The sequence below is a fragment of the Mytilus californianus genome, unplaced genomic scaffold (genome assembly GCF_021869535.1).
Source record: "Mytilus californianus isolate M0D057914Y unplaced genomic scaffold, xbMytCali1.0.p SCAF_5, whole genome shotgun sequence".
NCBI lineage: Eukaryota > Metazoa > Mollusca > Bivalvia > Mytilida > Mytilidae > Mytilus > Mytilus californianus.
The window spans coordinates 56,426,456-56,445,938 of NW_026262701.1; the positions used below are offsets into that span (position 1 = coordinate 56,426,456).

Genomic DNA, 19,483 nt, shown 5'->3' on the forward strand with positions numbered 1-19,483 from the left:
ATGGGTTTTCTGTTTCACAAAGTCAATCGGAATAAATACAAGTACGGCAGTGTTTGAAGTTTAAGCACATTTTTTCTACAACATTATTCTTTCTTTAAGCTTCTACTAAAAAGTGAAACAGATAACAAATTGATTTCCTATCTAGATCTGAACTATTTTTATGCCCCCGTTATTGCTTTACCCCTGTCCGTCCGTCCTTCCGTCCGTCCTACCGTCCGTCCCTCCGTTTGTCCCATTATAGGTGTATAGCTATTCAACACAACTCCTCCTACAGTTTGAATGTTAGGAAGTTTCACTTTGCTGGCTGTTTGTACATGTATTGAAGGTGTGCACGTGGTCAGGGTTATGATTTTTATTGATATTTGCTCTTTTGGGAGATAGTTGAACTTTGCCATTTTTGGAGTATATACTTGCATAAGAGGTGCATAGGTATTCCAGATAACTCCTCCTACAGTTTGAATGATAGGAAGTTTTCACTTTGATGGCTGTTTGTACATATATTGAAGGTGTGCATGCGGTCAGGGTTTTGATTTTTATTGATATTTGCTCTTTTATGAGATAGTTGAACCTTGTCATTTTTGGAGTATATACTTGCAAAAGAGATGCATAGCTAATTCTAGATAACTCCTCCTACAGTTTGAATGATAGGAAGTTTTCACTTTGCTGGCTGTTTGTACGTATATTGAAGGTGTGCATGCAGTCAGGGTTTTGATTTTTATTAATATTTGCTCTTTTGGGAGATAATTGAACTTTGTCATTTTTGGAGTACCAGGTATATACTTGCATAAGAAGTGCATAACGTTTCCGGATAACTCCTCCTACAGTGAACCATAGACCTATGTGCTCCTATGCTCATCTTTGTGTATTTTAAAATAACACTTTGCATCTGCGGGGGCATCATTTGTGTCTCCCAGACACAATGATATCTCAAAGAAAGTCATACATTGACTTTGTTATAATACAGTTACTTCAGAGTAGAGTGCGGGGGCATCACTTAATCTAGTTTCTCATTAACACCGGGTTTATAACTATTTCTTCTAAAATTAATTATAAATGGAAAAATTTCGAAGAAAATCACAGTGACAGTTATTGTATTGAGGTTAAGCTTGTTTTTTCTTTGTTTGTTTAGGGTCTTTGTCTTATGCCGAGTTAGGATGCATAATAAGGAAGTCAGGAGGAGAATATGCATACATAGGCGCAGCTATGGGACGTGTGCTAGCTTTTCTCTTTGCTTGGACAAAAGTCATAGTGTTAACGCCATCGAGTGTAGCTATCATTACTTTAACGTTTGCTCAATATTTTATTACATTTTTCCCATACTGTGGAATACCGGCTGTGCCTCTTAAGATTATAGCGGCAACTACGATAGGCAAGTATTTTTAAGACATTGATATTTTTATAATCAGTCAACGATTTTTAAACTATATATTTTGTGTACTATTCCATGTATCTAAGTGGACACACATTTTTTCCATGTATATATAATGATGACCGTGTAGGTTCTTTTTAAAGTCAATGTAAATATAAAACAATTGCTTACATGGTTTACCTAATTTCAAAACATATCTAATTTATCAAAAATTTACATGTCAAAGATGCAGTTTTGCCTTCCTTCGAGGCAGGTCCTTAGCCATCTATAAAAAGGACCCGTAAAAAAGCATCAGAAGAGGTGTAAACAAGGACAAACTCGGTTTGTTAAAAGTATCAATGATAATTCATCAGATAACCAACTACCAGGCTATAAAATATTCCTATCGATTGATTCTTATAACTTTGTTCATACCTGAACGAAAATCCCCCACCAAAAAAGATAAGTAAACTTGTAAACGTCACAAAATATAACTAGTAGCCAAACAGGTCTGGAGATGTTTCCTATTTTCGAAAACTTTGGTCTATTCAGATAGCATGCTTTAATTCTTAAATGCTTTAGAAATACTGTTGTTTTTAAGAGGTTTATCCTTTAAATAACAAAACAGAGAAGCAGGGCTTTTTTGCCTTCGTTTAAGGATAAGTATAGTTTTCTATAATTTCTCAAAGACTTAAGTTTGGATTTTCCGTTTTTTATTGCTTTTAACACTAATTCTTGTTAAATTTGTTAAGTTGTATAGATATATCAGAGCAGAGACAGAAGTAACGAAATAAATTTTTGTCTAGTTTGTCCAATTTCACAAAAAATCAATTTAAAAGTCGATTGCCAATTAATGTTTCTACTTGTTAACATGCACATTGTCAATACCAAGTTTTGCTTCACTACTTTGTTTTAATTTTTATATTATTGAATGATTGGTTTTTTATATGCTTTAGTACTAGTCCAGTTGTAAATTAAATATCAGTAGGATGAAATTTATTGATGTTCGCAAACACAATCCATCAAGCACACACTCGTCTGAAATGTAAATACTTCAGTTATATTATGTAGATAAAATATAACAATACTGTGTAACTGTATTTACACTAGGAGGTTATATAATGTTTACACTTCTAGATTAAAGGATACTTTGTTTTAAAAAAAAATATTCATATTTTGTCCAAGTACATTTAGTGCGTTTAATCCTGCACACATAACACTAAAATTAGTTGAACACAAGAGAATGAAAAGAGCTCAGTAAACATTTAAAATCTAGTATCATCATATTTCTCCATTGAGCACGTCACCAATCTTTGGTTTGCAAGTGTAATATAATAATACTTGAAATGGCGTCGTGCACTATAGCAAAACATGGTATTCTTGTCGTGCTTAAAGTTTTGCATGCACGAAAAGGTTATTTCACATGTATTGACTTTTTTTGGCAAAGTTGCTCATTCTGGCTTTTTTTTACTCAAAACTCCTGTCCTGCCTTTTTTCAAATTTCATCCTAGCCCCCATCCCCATAGAAATCAAATGGTAGCTCCCTTAACAGACATGGATGGGTATTTGCAAAAAGTAGCAGTCGAGATACGGTAAAAATTGGCATTTTTCGCAAATACTTCTTTTTGGCATGATATATATTTTTAATTACACCAAATAACTTTCAATAGATCATAGTTAAGTTAAAAAAATCCAAATTCAATTTCGTTATTATTCTGCTTCAAGACGTAAGCAAAAACAACCGCTTTTAAATAAAGCACACACAATGTTCAAACGTCTCCGTGAAGGGTAAAAAAAGCATTCTACTACACGTTTTGGCAAAAACCACGACACAGGGTGTAAAAAAGTATATCATACTACATATATCCCATCGGTGATGAAACATAAACAGTACACAGTTTATTGAAGAAAATACACAAGCTATCAATTCATGATACTAGGTGTATTTATAACTTGTGTAAGTTCAATAAACCTGTAGAGTATGAAAAAAAGACATGTTAATCTAATTGTAGACTACTACTAGTACTAAGTATAATATTGCTGTTCAGTCATCAACGAATATTTCAACATTCTTATGTTCTAATCTTTGTTTATATTTTTGCTGGCTTTTAATTCTTCCTGTTAAGTAAAATGAAAGATAAATTCATAGCAATGCAAACAAACATAATAATAATAAACAACCTTGCGTGCGTTGTACTTTTTTTTCAAGTTCGTAGTAAAAGAGAGGCGAAAGATTCAAGAGAGATTCAATCTCATAAGTCGAAAATAAACTGACAACGCCATGGCAAAAAAGAAAAAGACCGACAAACAAACAGCAGTACAAAAAACACAAAATGGAAAACCAAAGACTGAGCAACACGAACCCCACCAAAATGTTTGTAAATGTTTCTGTTTTCTTGTAGAGCACTTTTTGTTTATAAATAATTCTGTCATTCTTTCAGTTACTCTGACCATCATCAACTGTTATGATACAAGAGCAGGGGCCAGTGTTCAAGTATTCTTCACAGCAGCAAAGCTTATTGCTCTAGTCATTATTGTTATAGGAGGCCTTGTTAAACTAGGCCAAGGTAAACATACAACAATCATTTCAAAAGAAGCAAAATCAATATGAATATAGAGAGTTGTCTCGGAAATTTCGCATCAAAATTTAATAAAAAAATCTCACCATATCTAATTTTCAAAAAATAAAGAAGATCACAATCCTTATATCACACAGAGTTGGAAAAACATGTGAAAAAATTCAACAAAGCCGACTATATATAATATATATATATATATAGAAGTCTATAAAAAGGACCAACCAGCAAATTTACTATGTACCGGATCGTCTAGAATAGACGATACTGTGCAGGTAAGGAAAAAATTATATAAGTCTAGAGATTTGCGCAACGATACTAATATAAGATGGTATTATACGAAGATGTTGCAAATAAATCGTGTTGACAAATATTTCGGCTTAACAAATAGCCTTCTTCAGTGTCAATTATTTTAACAATACTGATTATATGTATAAAAATAGCTCAATAATACAGGTAAGTTTTGGTCTATTGATTTAATCCAAAATCCTGAACATCATAATATAAAACAAAACTCAATACTCAAATATACGTGACTGTGTATATTTACATCCCAAAATGAGTGAAAAATAAAACTCAGTATTTTTTATTGATGCCGTTTGGATGATGTACATTTAGTTCCTTTATCCAAAAGTTTTCCCGAACCTGTCGCTGAGCATCACTCCAGTGTATGTTCTGTTCAATCACTAGGATCTTCATGCGGTTAAAGTCATCAAGTTTGTGACCAGACTGTCTGAAATGCTGAGAAACTGGCTTCTTAGAGATATCACTCCTATGGCCATTGAGGCGTTTGTGGAAAGGCTGCTTTGACTCACCAACATATTGGAGGCCACAAACCGAACATTTTAGAATGTAAACAACATTCATACTTTTGCATTTAACATTGCAAAATATCTTATAGTTATTTTCGGTTGCCTTACTGTGAAAAGTTGATGAGTGATGCATCTGTAGGCAGCATTTGCAGCGTTTTTCATCACACGAACGACATTCTCCAGAAGTACTTCTATTATCAGACACTTCAGCCCGCACCAGCAGGTTACGCAGACTATTGGGTTGCCTAAAAGCTATCATGGGAGGCTCGGGAAAAATCTTGGATAGTTTGGAATTCTTTTCAACTGTTTTCCAATGCTCACGAATGACACCGAAGCTGTTTTTGAGAGATGGGTGGTAAGTAAGACCACATGGACTCCTTTTATTTTTCTTTTTATATTTGTATTCTAACAGTTTACTCCTTGGAATAGTTTCCGCTTTCTGAAAGCCTTTTTGGATAGTTCTGTGTTTGTAGCCCCTTCTCTTCAAGCGGGTTTCGAGTTGACGTAGTTGTTTTTTAGTTGTTTCTATGTTGGAACATATTCGCTTGACTCTGAGTGCCTGACTGTACGGGATGCTCTTAGTACAATAAGCAGGATGGCAACTTTTAGGGGACAGATATTGGTGAGTGTCGCGTCGAAGGAGAATAACAACAGATGCTCGGATAGCGACTCAGAAATTTCAGAAGACGAGAACAACTACAAATTTATAAAAAAGAGTACTTGGATCCCTAAACCGAGCGGTTATTCTCCTTCGACGCGAACCCAGGAAGACCTATAGTTTCAGCGAACGGTCATCCGACGGAAAAAATATCGGAATTCTTTGACTTCCATCTTCGTCAACATGTTGAAGATACTACCGATTATCTTAGAAAATTGCAGGCCTTAAATCCACTCCCCTCCGACACGACACTTGCCTCTATGGACGTCACCTCCCTCTACACGAATATTCCACATGCAGATGGCATTGATGCATGTAAAGAAGTTTGGAATTCCCGACCAGTGAAATATCCACCTACTGAATGCCTGGTCAAAATGCTCACGCTGGTACTCAAAAACAACAACTTCACTTTTGATGGAGATCATTATCTGCAAGTTAATGGAACTGCTATGGGCACCAAAATGGCTCCATCATATGCCAACATATTTATGGGCAAATTAGAAAAACAACTCCTTGAATATTCCATCGAAAAACCGCTTTCCTGGTTTAGATTTATAGATGATGTGGATATGAAATGGAATAAAAGTGACGAGGATTTAGATACATTCATCACTCATGCCAACAACATACATCCAAGTATCAAATTTACTCATGAGAAATCTAAATCCAAAATCACCTTCCTCGATACCTCCAGCTCGCTCACAGATGGCATCATATCCACTGATCTTTATTCTAAGCCTACTGACACTCACCAATATCTGTCCCCTAAAAGTTGCCATCCTGCTCATTGTACTAAGAGCATCCCGTACAGTCAGGCACTCAGAGTCAAGCGAATATGTTCCAACATAGAAACAACTAAAAAACAACTACGTCAACTCGAAACCCGCTTGAAGAGAAGGAGCTACAAACACAGAACTATCCAAAAAGGCTTTCAGAAAACGGAAACTATTCCAAGGAGTAAACTGTTAGAATACAAATATAAAAAGAAAAATAAAAGGACTCCATGTGTTCTTACTTACCACCCATCTCTCAAAAACAGCTTCGGTGTTATTCGTGAGCATTGGAAAACAGTTGAAAAGAATTCCAAACTATCCAAGATTTTTCCCGAGCCTCCCATGATAGCTTTTAGGTAACCCAATAGTCTGCGTAACCTGCTGGTGCGGGCTGAAGTGTCTGATAATAGAAGTACTTCTGGAGAATGTCGTTCGTGTGATGAAAAACGCTGCAGATGCTGCCTACTGCATCACTCATCAACTTTTCACAGTAAGGCAACCGAAAATAACTATAAGATATTTTGCAATGTTAACTGCAAAAGTATGAATGTTATTTACGTTCTGGAATGTTCGGTTTGTGGCCTCCAATATGTTGGTGAGTCAAAGCAGCCTTTCCACAAACGCCTCAATGGCCATAGGAGTGATATCTCTAAGAAGCCACTTTTCCCAGTTTCTCAGCATTTCAGACAGTCTGGTCACAAACTTGATGACTTTAACCGCATGAAGATCCTAGTGATTGAACAGAACATGCACTGGAGTGATGCTCAGCGACAGGTTCGGGAAGGCTTTTGGATAAAGGAACTAAATGTACATCATCCAAACGGCATCAATAAAAAATACTAAGGTTTATTTTTCACTCATTTTGGGATGTAAATATACACAGTCACGTATATTTGAGTATTGAATTTTGTTTTATATTATGATGTTCAGGATTTTGTATTAAATCAATAGACCAAAACTTACCTGTATTATTGAGCTATTTGTATACTAGTACATATAATCAGTATGGTTAAAATAATTGACACTAAAGAAAGCTATTTGTTAAGCCGAAATATTTGTCAACACGATTTATTAACAAAATCTTCGTATAATACCATCTTATATTAGTATCGTTGTGCAAATCTCTAGACTTATATATATATATATATACAAGTCTAAATTGAAAACAACGTTCAAACCTATGATTGCGTTGGATAAAAACCGCAATTTGTATACGTGTGCATGCAAAAACAAATTTCTTGTTAGAGGGGTCTAAATACAGCACAAACAACATTTTCCAAAAGACCAAAAAAGTGAAAAAGTATATTTTAACAAAACGCATTTGACTAACAGGTCGAACAACAAATGTTCTTAAACCCTGCTGACTGCCATTGGCGATTGCCAAATAAACGGATCACAAGGTGTAATAAATGGATCTTAATTAAAAATTTAATACCAAACAGAAAACAATAAACTTGCGGCAAAGATGGTATACCGCAAACAAAGGTGCAAAGATTTTTGTACACCATATCCGGATTTCGACAATTAATGTCTCTTCAGTGATGTTAGGAATCGAAACAGTATTTGGAAGGCCATGTAATTTACCTCAATTAAGGATAGACTCTCGAATTTTGAGGAGTCAAATTAGGATGAACGGATCATATAAACCCGAAGGCAAATATAATACAAGCCCAAACGAAAAAATATACACAAGTCTAAATTGAAAACAACGTTCAAACCTATGATTGCGTTGGATAAAAACCGCAATTTTTATACTTGTGCATGCAAAAACAAATTTCTTGTTAGAGGGGTCTAAATACAGCACAAACAACATTTTCCAAAAGACCAAAAAAGTGAAAAAGTATATTTTAACAAAACGCATTGGACTAACAGGTCGAACAACAAATGTTCTTAAACCCTGCTGACTGCCATTGGCGATTTCCAAATAAACGGATCACAAGGTGTAATAAATGGATCTTAATTAAAAATTTAACACCAAACAGAAAACAATAAACTTGCGGCAAAGATGGTATACCGCAAACAAAGGTGCAAAGATTTTTGTACACCATATCCGGATTTCGACAATTAATGTCTCTCCAGTGATATTAGGAATCGAAACAGTCTTTGGAAGGCCATGTAATTTGCCTCAATTTAGGATAGACTCTCGAATTTTGAGGAGTCAAATTAGGATGAACGGATCATATAAACCCGAAGGCAAATATAATACAAGCCCAAACGAAAAAATATAAACAAGTTTAAATTGAAAACAACGTTCAAACCTATGATTGCGTTGGATAAAAACCGCAATTTTTATACGTGTGCATGCAAAAACAAATTTCTTGTTAGAGGGGTCTAAATACAGCAGAAACAACATTTTCCAAAAGATCAAAAAAGTGAAAAAGTATATTTTAACAAAACACATTTGACTAACAGGTCGAACAACAAATGTTCTTAAACCCTGCTGACTGCCATTGGCGATTGCCAAATAAACGGATCACAAGGTGTAATAAATGGATCTTAATTAAAAATTTAATACCAAACAGAAAACAATAAACTTGCGGCAAAGATGGTATACCGCAAACAAAGGTGCAAAGATTTTTGTACACCATATCCGGATTTCGACAATTAATGTCTCTTCAGTGATGTTAGGAATCGAAACAGTATTTGGAAGGCCATATAATTTACCTCAATTTAGGATAGACTCTCGAATTTTGAGGAGTCAAATTAGGATGAACGGATCGTATAAACCCGAAGGCAAATATAATACAAGCCCAAACGAAACAATATAAACAAGTCTATATATATATAGTATGTACTACTAGTATACAATCACCGACGAGATTAGATAAGAAAATTAAAATTAAAATGCATTAAAAGAAACAACGAAACAGTCAAACGAACAAACAAAACAAACATAAAGAAATAGGGACAGGAGAGTTGGTATTTTTTATTGGATTTGCAGGTAACTACACGTTTGATAACTTGTTAAGAGATCTACTATCAGGAGTTGTCTCATGGTAATGTGCTAACCTTGGGTGTGTTATATCACTGGTTCGATCCCCGGCTTAGTCTGACTAAATAGATATACATGTACTTTAAAATTATAAATGTTGATTTCCATATAAACAAATCCATCCATTAGAGGTTGTTATATATATTTTGAAATGTATCACATTACCACGGTTATTTTGAACATGGAAGAAGATGCCGGTTTTAAACCATCCATGTATCCATCTGACTCCAGGAATGAAATACTTGTCCTTTGGTTCCATCTTTTTAAGATATTTTGTTCAATTGATCGTAAGAAAATTTTTAGTTCTAAATTAAAATATTCTTTTAAATCACAACATATTTGTGTATTCTGTTATCTATAGGACATACAGCTACAATGAAGACAGGCTTTGATGGAACTGTCGGGTCGGCGTCGGGTGTTGCATTGGCATTTTATGATGCACTATGGGCTTACGACGGTTGGTAAGAATTCCATTTTTTCAACGCTAGTTTTAGTCTTTTATTAATGGTAGTTCATCGTAAATGGTAATGTGTAAAACAATGTTTACTACTGAAAGAAATAGATGGAAATCTACTATATATATGCCATATTGTATCACATTCATGAGCTGTTTTATAGTTCATTGATAAATACATATATACACATCCTTATTTTTTTTAAAGCTATTGCATTTTTTTTTAATTAGAATTTGTAGTCTTGTTGTTGAATGAAAAAAGTATACAAGAGGTGGACGATACCGAAGGGACAACCAAAAGTCATAAGTCGATTAAAACTGACAAAATCTTGACAAAAAAAAGAAGGACAAAAATATAAACAAGTTCACAAAATACTACATAGAAAACTAAATATAGAGCATCATGAATCCCACCAAAAACTTGGGGTGATCTCATGCGTTCTGGAAGGATATGCAGGTCCTGCTTCATCTGTGGCACCCGCCGTACTGCCCAAGGCAAGTAATCATTCCGTAACGAGTCTCATTCGCTGTTGTTATAATCGAACAAAAGAAAACGGGATGGTGGTTACGACTTTTGGAACGTACCTGCAATCATCTGTGACACCAATATTCCATAACGGTCAACTAACTCGTGATGGAGTACGCAAAAATTTCGATGGAACTGCTTCAACTTTATCACCTAGAACCCACGGTTTAATAGTTTCCTTGTAAGCAGCAACTCTCCTTTAAGGAAGTCCTGATAGGAAACGATAACTATTGAATATTGTATCAACTGGGAGATATATATTCATATGTAGGCGGTGCTGGAATGTTGCTGGATGGAAATGGCAAAATCACAATTTGGAAGCTAGAATCATACCTTTTGTTGATAAGTTTTGTTCTAAACCGTTCCTCAGTGTAAAAATCTAATATCTAGATATGAGGCACACCCACCTTGCATCTGTGGTATCATTTATTTCAAGTTCGATGGGATAGATGCGTTTAACGATGTTACCAAACTTTGAATTTATTAGTGAGAGGACATTATCTATATAGCAAATTAGTGAGAGGACATTATCTATATAGCAGAACGTGAAGTTAAAGGATACTAGGATAATGCTAGCTACCTCTCATTTTCCGTGAAAGCTTGACAAATTGTATTGACAATTGTCTACAGATAAAGACCGTACTTCTTGTTTATGTCTTTGTGTTACTTTCTTAAGTTCATTTTATTCCTACACAAAACTAGATTTACCAAAAAAAAAAAAATTGAACATAATCAAAATTTATATGATGGTCTAAGATACCAATTTAAGTGTGCGTTAACAGTGGCGGATCCAGAACTTTTCATAAGGGGGGGGGGGGGCGCTGACTGACCTAAGAGGGGGGGGCTCCAGTCATGCTTCAGAGATTCCCTATATAATCAACCAAATTTTTCCCACGAAAGGGGGGCCAGGGCCCCCAAAATCCCCCCCCCCCCTGGATCCTATGGCGTAGATAGAACGAAATAAATAACATTTTTGTATGTTTCAATGCCATTTGCTCATATACAATTTTTACTTATCTTTCTTTGTAGGAATAATTTGAATTATATAACAGAAGAACTCAAGAATCCATATGTGTAAGACTAAAATGATATTATTATAATGAAAATTCAATGTTCTGTAACATTCTGCAAATATTATACTCAGTGTGATCTCCTAGAATTGGTTTGGATATGTTTCAATCTAAATATGAAAGCTCAGTTAATAATAAGAAATAGAAAATATTATATGTATTATATCGTTTTCACATGTACTATTCTAATTTTTTTTTAAGTATTACAAAAAGTTATAGTGTTATTTTTCTTTATTTATTAATATGGTACATCTTGCTGAATTGCACAAAAGAGTTTTGTATATCGGGTAAGTATTGTTGCCTCTTAATTATATGTCGTTGAGTATTTATTTACAGTTTAGTAGCACATTTTTTGTCTAACTTGTAGAAATCTTCCTAGAGCTAACATTATTGGTGTACTGCTAGTGACCGTTCTCTACGTTTTAGCAAATATTTCATATCTTGTTGTGTTAGGAACAGATGGTTTGTTGGATTCTGATGCTGTTGCAGTGGTAATGTTTCTATGACAATGACATTAACGAAATGTGTACTGAAATATAATTATTTTAAATGAACTCTGTTGCAGTTCGTCAACTAAAAAGTTACAATTATTTTTTTGATAAATTTATATATTCGATTTAAAAAATATATTCATTAGACTTGATGGATATTTTAACACTTCTGCTTCTTGCAACATATTTTTATATAAGATGTCGGAAAACAACAGTGAGTTGTTTTTAGTAGGATTAGTATAATTTTACAATTTATTTTCATTTTCTTAATGTGATATCAAAATATTATAACACAAGACAGATTAAAAAAAAAAAAACCTCATCAATGATACCAGGTTTATAATTTTGAACGCCAGACGCTCGTTTTATCTTTAAAGACTCATCAGTGATGCTTGAATAAAAAAAAGTTAAACTGCCATATCAAGTACAAAGTTGAAGAGCATATATCGAGGACCCCAAATTCCAAAAATGTTTATTACTTTAAGTCTTCAATAAAATATCAGATGATGAAGTATGAAAATTGAAAGTGTACTACATGTAATTACACATTTTCCCCAACAGTCAAATATTGCTGAATTCAAATAAAGTTTTCTTAAATCATATGTATACTACTTATCATCATTTTAAATTTCAGACATGGGGAGAGCAAGTACTTGGATCTGCTGGTATAATAATGCCAATATTTGTTTTGTGTTCAACATTCGGTGCCGCAAATGGATCCTTATTTGCAGGAGTCAGGTAAATTAACCTTTTTCGGTATTTCAATCTTTTGTTAGCTGGTTAATAAGCAATTGACAGTGAATATTTTACTACCAATGGTAAAGTCCATCTTAGACTGATTCTTCCGGCTTTAAGGCTGCTTATGCCTTTTTACTTTCGTTGTAATTTTCTTTGCCGTTCTTGAGCTTCGAACGTCGAAACATTTGGTGTCGTTACTGCTGTGATTCCTAACTGGTTCATTCACAACATAGTAAGTGTTTTAGAATAATTTTGATATATTATTAATAGTAAAACTTTTAAGATTAATTTGATTTTGATTAATTATGTATTTTTTTTGGGAGAAACCTACGGCTCTAAACTCAACAAGGCTTAGTTGACAATAAAAGGTTTGGAATAGCTTTTCTGGACCCTTTTGTGTGCATTGCCCACAAGAAGAAATGCATTTCATTGCGTATAAAAACGTTTGGTTCTTTTTTTTTTATTGAAGAATAGACAATATGAAACAATACCAAACTCCGAAAAACAAAAGTTCAAAATCATTGGCCAAAGAAATGCGGTTTTATCAGCGATAGAAAGAAATAGCAGCATTTCTAACTCGCATTTTCTATGAAAAAGTGGTGGGACGGACAAGATTCATTTCATATCCAACAATCTATGGTTGTTATTGCCATAATTATTATAACTTTAACTTGCAATTTCGACGTAAAACGATACAATATCTTTGTTGATTTCAGAACACTATACTCTGCTGCAAGAGATGAACAATTTCCGGAAATATTGTCATATGTAAACTGTCGGAGGTATACACCAATCCCATGCCTAATATTTACAGTAAGTGCAGGTATAATAGATCAACTACTTTTCATTCCTTATAAACTTGCATTCGAGTGATGTTGTATAATTTATAAATACCTAAGTGTGGACGCAGATCAGTGTGGATATTAGGTCATGGTACTTTGGGACTTTCATACTGAATTTGGTTAATACATGAACTACCGGGGCGACTTGTTCACAATTGGTATTGATTTAAACTATTACTCAAATTTTAATATTATTAAATATTTCTATATCATACGCCCTAAGCTCGAGGGTTCCTTAAACTATTTTTCGCAGTCTAAATGGCAGTTTCTTCCGTTTGACTGCGGGGGGGTGTATAACAAGAACAATACCCGGTCTGGACTTGCGTCGCTGCATGCAGATGATTAAAGTAACATGTTTACCGGAGCATAACTTATCATTCCCAGAACAAATATTAAAATCATTCACTTCAATAGGAGACAAGAAAACTTTAATGAAATTTTTCCTTGAACAATGAGTATTGTAAAATTTCAAACTATCGTCAAACAGGAAGTGACGAACGGACGGACGGACGGAGTCACGCGGTTACTAGACCTGCTTCCGACTTCGGCGACGCAAGTAAAAACGCAGACATGGCACGGCTAATTGGAAATTTGGCATCAAATCACATACCCTTTAAATATTAAATATAAACTTGGAACAATTCTTTGAGGGGTATATGAAGAATGGGAATACAAGATCCCTCTTTGAGACCTTTGAATATTTGATTATTTGGAATTGTATATGCAGGCTATCTTTATCATGAATTTTGAAGTTATTATCCAAATATGATATCTTCAATATCGCTTTTTATGCAAAAATAATTCATTGATCTTGCTTTTACTGCTCGAAACATAGAAATGTTTTGTGATATAATTGCTTATCCAAAGCTGGACTTTGTGCTGCAGAGGAAACTTGCCTATTTTCTTTATCTTTGCAGGCAACCTTATCTTTATTAATGTTGATTCCCGGTGATATTGGACAATTAATCGATTTCTTTAGTTTTGCTGCATGGCTGTTTTATGCACTGGCTATCGTTAGTTTGTTTATTTTACGATGGAAAATGAAAGATGCTCATAGACCAATAAAAGTGAGTATTATTTTTAATTAGTTACACACTTTAAAGTCCAATGATCTATATATACATGTACAAAAGGTGTGCAAATTCCTCATAATAGAGGCCTACGGATACGAAGAACTACACCAAAAAGACGTAGAATACATTTGAAATGAGCGATATAGGTATGTGCTTAACATTTAGGCAATTTTCAATATGAGATTTTTTTTTGGCAAACAGGAGTTACTTTTTTTGCAGAACAATTGATTATTCTTCAAAAGAAGAAATGTTAAAAGACTGTTAAAAGTTATACTGTTTTCAAAATTAATTACGGAAAGTCTTTATCGACTTGTTATTAAACAAAAACATCAATTTATGACAAAGTTCAATTTTTTTCAGGTGTTTTTATTGCTGCCAGTAATATTTTTAGCCTGTTCTATTTACCTAGTTATTGCACCAATAATTCAAGATCCAAGAATAGAATTTCTTTATGCTGCTATTTTTATGGTCGGTGGTCTAGTGTTTTATATTCCGTTGGTACATTTCCAACTGATGACAGGGCGATTTGGTAAGTAAGTTTCAAAATTTAAGATAACACATCAAGTATTATCAAATACTTTTAAATTATTAGAAAGCAATGTTTTATAGCAAGATTCTATTAGTGACGACCGAACTAGAGAATTAATGAACAAAAGATAACATATACATGTTTATTTTCTTTATAAATAGGACAACGACACTACAACACGAAAAGTTTAAGTACAATTGCATAATAAGGTCTTCAGATACAATAAGAGATAATTAATCAACCATAAATAATTTCAAAATAAAAATCAGAAGATGTGGTATAATTTTCAATTAGACAACCATAACAGTCTGAAAAAAAGCTAAACAACATGCAATGCCAAAACTATGCATCGACTGGATGTAGAACCATTATTTCTCACAACTGTAAAGCAAAACACTTATACCCCGCTCAAAAAGTTGATGTGTATTGCATTCACCTCGTCCGTCTACTCGTAAGGCCGCCCAACCATATACATTCGTTCGTGTAATAAAAAATAATTTCCATCACATATTTGTAAGGTTTTGCACAGAATTATAAAAATAAGATGTGGTATAATTGCCAATGAGACAACTCCCCAACAGAGACCAAATGACATAGAAGTTTACAACTATAGGTCACCGTACGGCCTTCAACAATGAGCAAAACTCATACTTTCATATTTGATCAGCAGCTTGATAGTAATGAGTTTTAACGTGTGAGCCCTATCAGATACCTATTTCCAGCTTGTCGGTACATTGATGTATTTTCTGCTAATTATACATGCTATGTTTTACATGTGATCAACTGGTCATTGTCCATACTTTGGTATATTAGGGTTATGAAAATTTTTGAAATATAAACTTGAACTATTTTAGATTTATATTTTATTCTTTTAGACACAGTCACTCGGTTTTTACAGAAACTTATGGAAGTTGCTCCAAGCCCTTATGTTCCAGACTTTGACTGAAAATAGAAAAAAAATACAAGGAAACAAATACAAATACGTTTGAATAATATCATAGCATGTATATTTCATTAGAATCCGTAATTTTAATTGGCTGACAACAATCGTGATGCACACCAATTCCATATAAAATACAACAGCTATGACTGCACGTGCTATCCGTGACATTGTTAACAATGCATAGAAGAAAAATTAAACCCCAGAAACTTGAAAATACTCTCAATTCCATGTTACTAGTATAACAATGTAATTATAAGAATTGAATACTTCTTTTAATTTTATAATTTTATAGGGTTGTAAAAGCTTTGATCGTGCGCATATTTTTAGAATGAACCGATTCTGCGCCTTATACAATATGTGTTTCGGTCAACGCTTTAATTTACACCCCAATAAAGTTATAAAAAGAAGCATTCATTTTTTTTTATTTGAGAAAAAAATGCATATTCGCACACGCCATATAATTAGAGTTTTGTGTTGTCAGATACAATCAATTCCATTGCATTATTCTTAAAATTGTATACGGAACATGATACATTTTTGTTGTCTTGGGTGATGTATACATAATGTGTATTGTACTTCAACTATGTATTGTATTACATTTCAATTTATTGTTGTAAAAATTTAATTGTAAGCTTTAATAATTGTTTATTTTAACTATATTCTAGAAATAGCAACATCGGAAATATGTTAAGGCTGTTTACATGTAACATTTCAGAGATATACGTTTTTAGTTTTTAGGTAATAACATATTATTTACTTTTGTACAGCTTAGCAACAACTTTTAAAAAAGTAATATATCAGAGATATACGTTTTTAGTTTTTAGATTATAACATATTTTTCACTTTTGTACAGCTTTACAACAACTTTTATGAAAGAAATATGTCAGAGATATTCGCTTTAAGTTTTTAGGTAATAACATATTATTACTAACTTTTGTACAACTTAGCAACAACTTTTAAAAAGCTTAGTATTATAAAGAAACATATGTTAAGGCTGTTTACATGTAACATTTCAGAGATATACATTTTTAGTTTTTAGGTAATAACAAAGTATTTACTTTTGTACAGCTTAGCAACAACTTTTGAAAAAGTAACATATCAGAGATATACGTTTTTAGTTTTTAGGTAATAACATATTTTTCACTTTTGTACAGCTTTACAACAACTTTTATAAAAGTAATATGTCAGAGATATTCGCTTTAAGTTTTTAGGTAATAACATATTATTCACTTTTGTACAGCTTAGCAACAACTTTTAAAAAGCTTAGTATTATAAAGAAACATAAATTGCATTGAAGTGAGTTACAAACCAATAATATTATTAATATAATAATGTTATTATCATAGAATACATGTAGCATCACCCCAAAAAAAGTTAATAATTGATTTAATTTTAATAGTTTCATACATTTCGTCTTATGGTTCGATTTAATCTTTTAAAATCATACTCAATTTTTAAAAAAGCAAAACCTTCCGTTATTAGAAATGTTTCTTTTTCATTGGAATTTAAAAATGATAGTTAAATTTGCTACTAAATGGGCAATTACACTTTAAAAATTTGACGCGTTCGAAGCGCTTTTCTGGAACTATTATAATTAAAAATATATCAGGTATTTGTTGTATATATTGTTTTGTATTTTATGAAAATAAATTAACATTGCTGAACCTATGAGGTACATCAAAAATAAATGATAGATTCATATAAGTATGTTATTGATGTATTTGAACTTCAGCAATTTCAGACTTGACAAAGGGGGAGTACGAATACATAACATTGTCGTACAATTTACAATATATGACATGTAGCGTTGTCGCTCCCCCCCCTGCATCCTTTATTGCAAGAAAAATAAATAGTATAACTTATCTGCAATTTACATATTATAAGTATAAAATAAAATCTTCCATCACTGTTTCCATATTGACTGTTTCACAAATGTACCTGACTGTAACATGTACTTGCTTTTCGTTCTGCATGTACTTTTTTCCATTTAATGTGTTTAGTGTAGGAGACTTGTGTACAAAAAGTATCCCAAAAACATTAAAACGGAACAAATAGCACTCTTCGTGTTGCTCAAAGAAACACAACTCCGGTGAGTTCATGCAATGTACGAATCACCGCTTTAAATTTTTCTAGATATATACGGTTTTAAGTGACTTAAGTACATGTAAGTTATGTATAAACATAATTGTCGATGAGTACGGGAACGTTTAAGCGTAACTATTATGTGCCGCCACCACAAACTGTCTACGTAGAATATTGTAACTTGTTTTTGCTTATGTTTGAATAGAATATTGAACTGTACAGTATTATTTTGTTAAGAATCAAAACGCGAAATACACAACTCAAAACCTAACAATAATCATGGAAAGCAAAATATACATAGACACACATCAGAATAATCAAAATCATTTAACGTTTATCGTACTAAGATCTACTACGGTATTTGATCTTTCAACAATACATACAAACGATTTAAGTTGAGAATGTGTTAATGCGTTCGTCATACCTCATGAACATTGTAGAAACAGATACTACAAGGCAAACGAGTCCCTAGTGCTAAAAGCCAGCCGTTAGTGAAGTCCCTCCATTGGTAATAAATCAAATCTGTTCAAAGTAGTCCTAAAAGTTTCAAAGTTCGCTTGGATATACATATGTATAATACATATATTACATATTTATGCAATTTTAAAGTCTTTACGGTTCATTAGAGCAGAACGTCCTGTTTCTTTTTATAAGTTTAAAATTAAATCCAGTTAATTTGTAAACACCTACACCTCACAATCGTGCGTTTAAACTATTCTGTCAATGCAGTTCTTTTATGCGCCGTGTACAAGATGGAAAATAAATCGTATTCAGGTAAGAAACCTACAGAAATACTGGTCCGAGACAAAGTAAACAAACTTTGAAAGTTATAAATAAAAAGTATATGTTATAATTATGCGCTAAAGAACTTTCACTATACAAACTTAACAGGTGTGATACGATATGCTTTTATTTTAGTTACAGATACACATGCAGTGTTATATTTTGCAGTTATGAACACACAATCGTCCGAATGTACTAACACATTATCAATCAATGCGTTCCGTCTCCGTTTTTGTGAAATTAACGTACATAATCAAACGATACGGAAGTGTTATATACATTGAATGAACTTAAGGTCAAGGATCAATATCAAATTGGGCGATGTCACATATATGTTTGTTAGTCAACTTTTTCGATCCTGTTTGCATTATTGTGAATTCTATATACAATTGTACTAATTTTTGCGGATTTAAGGAAAACTCATCTTTCCGAACGGTGGATTCTTTCATTTCGTTGATATTACAAATTACAAATTCTTCCAACAAGTCTATAGACTAAGGCTACTTGTATTTTGTTTAACAAAGAAGTTTGGGGTTTCACCTATTCCTATGAAATGAAAGAAAAATAGTATCTACGAACAATACTGAACCATAGTGTGTTTTATATAGATGCAGAGTCACATAGCAGTCACCAGGGTATATTTTTTTCGCCAATGTGTGGACAATTTCTTGACAAAAAACCGCAATAATTAGTTTCAAATAAAAAAATTAGGAAATCTTTCAACTATGTGTACTGTTAGTGTTACAGTTTACGTCCATGTACGACTTCAAATAAATCTTATCGATAAAGTGAG

General features: G+C 33.1%; 2 protein-coding genes across 2 annotated transcripts in view; both read left to right on the forward strand.

Moving 5' to 3' along the window:
• LOC127702910 (b(0,+)-type amino acid transporter 1-like) overlaps positions 1 to 17,169 on the forward strand; it is a 37,611-nt gene extending 20,442 nt beyond the window's left edge. The window contains exons 4-13 of the mRNA XM_052207216.1: positions 1,130 to 1,369; positions 3,790 to 3,915; positions 9,521 to 9,620; positions 11,169 to 11,213; positions 11,577 to 11,700; positions 12,335 to 12,438; positions 13,155 to 13,251; positions 14,198 to 14,347; positions 14,714 to 14,882; positions 15,758 to 17,169. Coding sequence (XP_052063176.1) covers positions 1,130 to 1,369; positions 3,790 to 3,915; positions 9,521 to 9,620; positions 11,169 to 11,213; positions 11,577 to 11,700; positions 12,335 to 12,438; positions 13,155 to 13,251; positions 14,198 to 14,347; positions 14,714 to 14,882; positions 15,758 to 15,828 — 1,226 coding nt within the window. The 3' untranslated portion in view covers positions 15,829 to 17,169. The remainder of the gene's footprint in view (positions 1 to 1,129; positions 1,370 to 3,789; positions 3,916 to 9,520; positions 9,621 to 11,168; positions 11,214 to 11,576; positions 11,701 to 12,334; positions 12,439 to 13,154; positions 13,252 to 14,197; positions 14,348 to 14,713; positions 14,883 to 15,757) is intronic.
• A 1,387-nt stretch (positions 17,170 to 18,556) lies between these two features.
• LOC127702911 (b(0,+)-type amino acid transporter 1-like) overlaps positions 18,557 to 19,483 on the forward strand; it is a 30,041-nt gene continuing 29,114 nt past the window's right edge. The window contains exon 1 of the mRNA XM_052207217.1: positions 18,557 to 18,681. Coding sequence (XP_052063177.1) covers positions 18,660 to 18,681 — 22 coding nt within the window. The 5' untranslated portion in view covers positions 18,557 to 18,659. The remainder of the gene's footprint in view (positions 18,682 to 19,483) is intronic.